The sequence below is a fragment of the Plasmopara halstedii genome (genome assembly GCF_900000015.1).
Source record: "Plasmopara halstedii genome assembly, contig: Scaffold_525, whole genome shotgun sequence".
In the NCBI taxonomy this organism is placed as follows: domain Eukaryota; phylum Oomycota; class Peronosporomycetes; order Peronosporales; family Peronosporaceae; genus Plasmopara; species Plasmopara halstedii.
The window spans coordinates 784319-790353 of NW_020187445.1; the positions used below are offsets into that span (position 1 = coordinate 784319).

General features: G+C 48.1%; 1 protein-coding gene across 1 annotated transcript; it reads left to right on the forward strand.

Moving 5' to 3' along the window:
* Window positions 1-1364: 1364 nt before the first annotated feature.
* PHALS_10791 (FOG: Transposon-encoded proteins with TYA, reverse transcriptase, integrase domains in various combinations) lies at window positions 1365-2282 on the forward strand (the record flags this gene model as incomplete). The annotated part of the gene is made up of 1 exon (XM_024726282.1): window positions 1365-2282. The coding sequence occupies one exon, from the start codon at window positions 1365-1367 to the stop codon at window positions 2280-2282; it is 918 nt and encodes a 305-aa protein (XP_024576974.1).
* Window positions 2283-6035: the final 3753 nt, after the last annotated feature.

Sequence of the window (6035 nt, forward strand, 5' to 3'; positions counted from 1 at the left end):
TGAATCAGTTGTACGCTAATGCAGATAAGTACATCTTCGGCGCGGGAGAAATCCCTTTTTAGGGTGCTTCATTGGAAAGCATGGCCTTCGAGTAAATCCTGCTAAGGTCAAGGCCACTGTAGACTGGCCGGTTCTAAAGAACTAAGAAGACTTGCAAAAATAGCTCGGCCTCGCCAACTACTTGCACACGATTAGCGCAAATTATGTGAAATGGCACGTCCATTGTCGAATATCCTCATAAAAGATGCGGAATGGTGTTGGGACACCGAGCATCGCGAGGCTTTTTACAGTGTCAAAGGCAGCCTCTTTCATGGTTTAATGCTGGTGTTGCCGGACCCCCATCCTTCTTTGAGTGTCGTCTGTGACGCTTCGAACTTTGCCGTCGGCTGTGCACTGCTGCAAATAGACGCCGAATGGCGAGACCTGGGGACCGCGTTCGAATCTCGCCAGCTTAAGGCTGCGGAGAGGAATTACCCAGTACACGACAAGGAATTACTTGCGATGAAGTATGCGCTTGTCAAGTCCAGAGCACACCCGCTTGGCTCAAAGCCGTTTGTGATCTACACAGATCATGCGTCACTATGCACTGCGTCGCAGTCGTCTCACCTCTCGCAGAGGATGGCCAGGTGGCTCTCATTCTTTGCAGAATATAACTTCGAGATGAAGTCTAAGCCAGGAAAGTATAATACTTTGGCTGATGCATTGACACGCAGACCGTACTATGAGCTTGCTCATTTCACGACGATGACGTCGTCAGTGACGGATTTTATCCGCGCCGCATACGCGGGTGACAGTATGTGTGTAGCGCTGCTGCAGGCTCGTGTTTGTAAAATTGAACAAGAAATAAAGCCGATACGCCACGAGTTGTGGTTCCTCATGATGAGAATTCCAAATACCGTATCCTCTATCAGGCCCACGACATCCCACTCAGTGGTCATCTCGGTTGTGAGAAGTCGTACAGCTCGGTGAGTTGCCACTATTGGTGGCCCAAGCCGTACAAATGGAAGAGCACATATTTGCCCACGCGTGAGACGTATCAGAGGGTGAAACCCTTTCCGAATACGGCGGCACCGCTGGCCAGTTTTTCCGGGTGTTGGCAGTCCGGGAGTATGGACTTTGTGTTTGGCCTGCCGGAGAGCTCGGCAGGCAACACATGTGTGGTGGTCTTTGTGAGCCGTTTAAGCAAGATGGCTCATCTTGCGGTAGTGCCGGACACCTTCGACGGTGTGCGTATAGCGACGGTGTTTGCCGATCGTGTCTTTTGACAACATAAACTCCCGGGAGCAATTGTCGCTAATAAAGACCCGCGCTTTAATGGGAAGTTTTGGTCTACACTCTCCAGGGTGCTGGGCACCAAGTTGACTATGTCAACAGTGGATCAGACTGAGCGCGTGAATCGCGTCGTTGAAGACGCTCTTCGTAGCGTCTGCGCTGAGATTCCGAAGCGCTGGAACACGATGTTGCCACCCGTAGAGTTTGCTATGAACAATACAGTGCATTCATCTACCGGCTATGCGCCATTCTACGTGAACAGGCTTATTAATCCTTGCGTCCCGCTGACGCCGCCATCACATGGCTCAGGGCTTGGTGGGGAAGGAATAGCCAAGCGGCTAGCGGATTTCAGCTCCCTTACTGTGCGTAAAGAAGTTTATGATTTCCTGTTTACCAGATTGAGTGTCTTACGACACGTTCGCGTTGCGATAGCTGAACGCCAAGACATGCAGCAAGAATATGCAGACGGAAGAAGCAGAGGAAATGCTGAAAACTTTGAGGTCAAATACCTTGTTTTATTAAATGCTAAAAACCATCCTACACATGCAGTTTCTGTTGTCTTTAAGACAACTCTTCGTCCACTGTTTATCGAGCCTTTTAAGGTCGTGGCAAATCGGGGCTTTGCGTATACGCCAAACCTTCGGAGAAAGATGCGCACCCACCCGGAGATTTATGTGGGCTTGATTAAGCCGCACCGAGATCCGGCGCACGTGAACGCAGAAGCGTTGACGTCAAGTCAGCGCTTAATGGCGCTCGACCACCCAGAAGCTGAACCAGCAACTGGTTTCGAGCATAGAATGCAACAATTTTCGTTTCCAACGGCGAAAGGCGCTCTACCTTCGCACAGAGTGACGCATTCGTCTGCTCGACGGCTAGGAGCCGCTCCGACACAGCACGATAATCCTCAACATGAGGCAGTCGGTACACAAAGTGCTCCAAGCTCTCGATGTCTTTCACACAGCGATATGCTAACTCGACATGATGCTCAGCAGAGCCCCTATGGCGACTAACTTTGTCCTTGATAGCTCGAAGAGCATCGCGAGTCACCGGACAACGATCGGCCAAGTCGCCATCGTCCGCCGCCGACTCTTCTCGACGAGAACGGTAGCATCCATTATCACGTGGAACGCCTTGTGGGTCGACTTTGTCGACAGGGTCAGACCCAGTATCTTGTAAAGTGGCGGGTATACCGAGACTCCAAGAATCAGGGTAGAATTGCGGTGCCACTTTAAAGACTACCTAGACGTCGTGGACGCTTATGATCAGAGGGATCATGACGTACGGCGCGCTCCTCGACAATAAATGGGGAAACCGAAGGGCCATAAGCTAAGCTCAAGCTATGGCCCTGAGCTGTTGCGGTCGTAACTCAACCGTGTGAGAAATCACAGAGCTCGCGTGAGCGTAATTGATTAATCCATACATCACAGGGCGAAAATACGTGGGAAGTTGGCGCTGCGCCTTGATTTTAACAAACTCGAACTAAAGATAGCGTTCTACGCGGACGTCCATCTACTTGTGGCTCCGCTGTAAGTAAAGCAGCGAGGAATGATTCAGGTGCCGATCCAACTATCGCCTAAAAAGCTCTTCATTATCTGCAAAGATTCCACCAGGGGCGAGCACCACTGGAGTCATCCACATCGAGGGTACAGGAGCGCCTCTTTAAGCATGAAGGCGAGCACGGTACCTATCCATTGGAATTTTTTGAGGTACTAAGAAGCAAGCTCGGAAAGCTTTTCGTTGGTCAAGGTCAGCTTGTGTAGTGGCTGGGGGCCCGACTTCATATCGTCCAACGATGGAGCGATCGCGTCCTTCGCTTCAGTAGCGGGATCCGCCGAGCGAAAGCCGTATCCCACACGAGGGTATGGGATCAGCCGTAAATTCGCGCGCTTGGCAGCCTCCAGCTGCTGCTCCTGTGCCTCGTCGAGGTGTTTGGTAATGATACCACTTCCCCCGGAAGCCAAGAGGTTGAGAAACGGACACGGTGTCCGCAAGGCTCGAGTAGGGCTCACGTTGCGACGTTGGAGCACCTCGCCCTCCTCTACTGGGATTGAAGTATCCGACTAGTAGTCGACATCCTCCGAATTCTCGACGAGGTAATCCGTCGCCCGTGGTGAGCGCGGTGTGCAGCACTCGGTTGCTAGGGCTTGGAGTGCATTTCCATTGAAGCCATGGACGTGTTGTCCGAAGTTGCACCGTGGTGTCTGCCCGCGGGCGCTCTCGGAACCAGTGAGGCTGTGCGTCTTTCGTGTCATAGCCACAGGGCGCATTGAGCAAATTATGCGTGAAGAAAGTCCTGGGGGACGTATAGGTGTCTTTGACACGCGAGCCTCGTACGAGGAGACAGCTAAATATGAATTGTGGGTATTCACAATTTGGTTGGGGGAGAGTGAATCGGGGTTACACATGCCCTGGTATAAAAAGGACGTGATCACAAGATGGTGTGACTATACGAAATACTATTAAATACTATTAGGAGAACCTATAGATTTAGATATAGGCGGGTTTTACCGTAAATAAAACAGATAAATAAGGTTTGATTTTTGAACGGAGGAGTGTATTTGCTTGCTCAGGGTTGTGGAGAGGAGATAGCGAATCGCGATCCGCTACACTCATACTGGTTCTAGTACAGAAGGTAAGGTCGGTGACCTTAAGTTAGCATCCTCTAAGCAAATAGCTACGACAGCCCCGCTGCAGCTCAGATAGAAAATGACCGGGGATGTCCTATGGTTTGTTCATCTTGCCTCACTATCTCCGTCAAACGTTTTCATTGAGCTCAAATAACTATTTCAAGAGAATCTTTACAAATAATTCTAAGATGACAAATTCAAATAGAACGCTTGGTATCGGAGGAGAAGCTGTGCTCATTATCAATCTTTGATGAACCTGTCATTATAATACACTGAGTGCAAGAAGTAGGAAGCCTCCCTTTACTAGAATTCTGCAAATCCAAATTTAAATCCTTCAAGTCTATTCCGATGTGTTGACAAGAAGCTCACTACATATGAAGTTCCCGGACACTGCGTCGCACATCAATGCCCTTGCTAAGGGGCAATTATGCGTGTTATTCCGCGCGATCAGGATTGGGCACGAGAGCATTAGTCCTCATTCAGCATCATCGTTCTGTGTCAGAATGGCTAACAGCAACTGGCGAATTATGCATGCTTATAATTAGCAAAATGCAGGTTCTAACGCCGATTTATAAAACATACGCTGCTGAACAGCTTGGTCGACTGTACTTTATTTTCAGCCTTTGGCCCGATTTCTCCCATAATTAGTATATACGGCACAGGAAACTGCATAACGCGTCAGCGTCGCTAAATCGTGTGGTGGCACAACTGCTTAAGTCTCATCACAGCTATGCTCAAATCTGATATATTCGTCCATTGTCTCACGGAGCACGGAAAATAGATGTGGCGAAACAATAAGACACTAGTGAGCGGTGCTCGCGTGGATGCGCTTGGATAAGCTATTCGCCAATATAGACAAGTTTGTCTTTGGCACACTTTCGAGGTCACTTCATTGGGAAGCATATTCTACGGAGATCTCTTGAAAAAATTGTGCAATGACCAGTCATCCTGTCATCGAATCTGATGAAAGTGGCTTGGTCAATTCGTCTGCATTCAAAAAGAAAATGCAATCTGTGCCGATATGAAAAAACACCTCACCAATTTTCTTGGCAAGGATGTAAAATGGTTTTGGTGTGTGGCGAAGGAGGCTGCCTTCACGGCTGAGAAGAAAGCTTTATATCAGACCCAATTATGGTTCTCTCGAGTTTCGATGGGCCATTTCACGTCGTCTATGACGCTTCAGCTATTGCTATTTGGCTTGGCTTTCCTCGGACGCCAATTGACATAAACGCGTCATTTTATTTGAGTCTCACCAATTCAAAGCTATTGATAAGAACTTCCCTTTCCATGACAGATATTTAATTGCAAAAAGTATACCTTCTCCCTCTAATTTTGAAAGGCACCTTCTTGGCTCGAAGGTAATTGTGATCTACATGAAACATGCGTCATGGCGCAAAGCGACGTCGTCCCAATCTCTTTCAGGGAGGGGCAAAACGATATTTTCAGGTATGGGAAAAAACGGGTTGGGTCTATGTGGTAATAAAAGCGCATCTGCCTCGCCACGACTGTGAATTGTTGCAGAACATAGTGGAGATATCGCCAACAATATGGGTCAGACGCAGCGCTGAAAGTTTTGAGACTCAAATGTTGCTATACCAAAGCGCGCTGGTTATTCCTTATCTCAAGGTCTACTATATGATTATAGTCCTGACGCATGCCACTCAGTGTGTAGTAGTACCTCATGGCAAGAGAGCGCTAGTCGAGGCATCATGTACTCCTTTGAGGAGACAGCTCGAAAGAGAAAAGGCATATTGCTTCTTCAACGCTATGTATTGGGATCCAATACGTAGCGTGGGTGGGCACATATGTGCGCATGTGTGAAATGTTCTAACGAATTAAAGCTTGACGCTTAACTTGCCAGTTCTGGGAAATAGCTTTTCTGTTTTTCAAAAGATTCTTCCAGTAATATAGGTATATCAATAGGGTACAATTTGACAAAATCACAATACATTTGCTGCAATTGGGAATCACCAGAATATCGGTAAATATGAGAGACATATGGGCGGTAGTATTTTTATGATAGAAATAGGAAGAGCATATCAATAAAAATGATGCTAGTATGTGGACTCTTGAAATAGCAGAGATGATGGAGTACGTTACCCCTAATTAGGGGCCGTGTAAGCCATGTCAAGCACG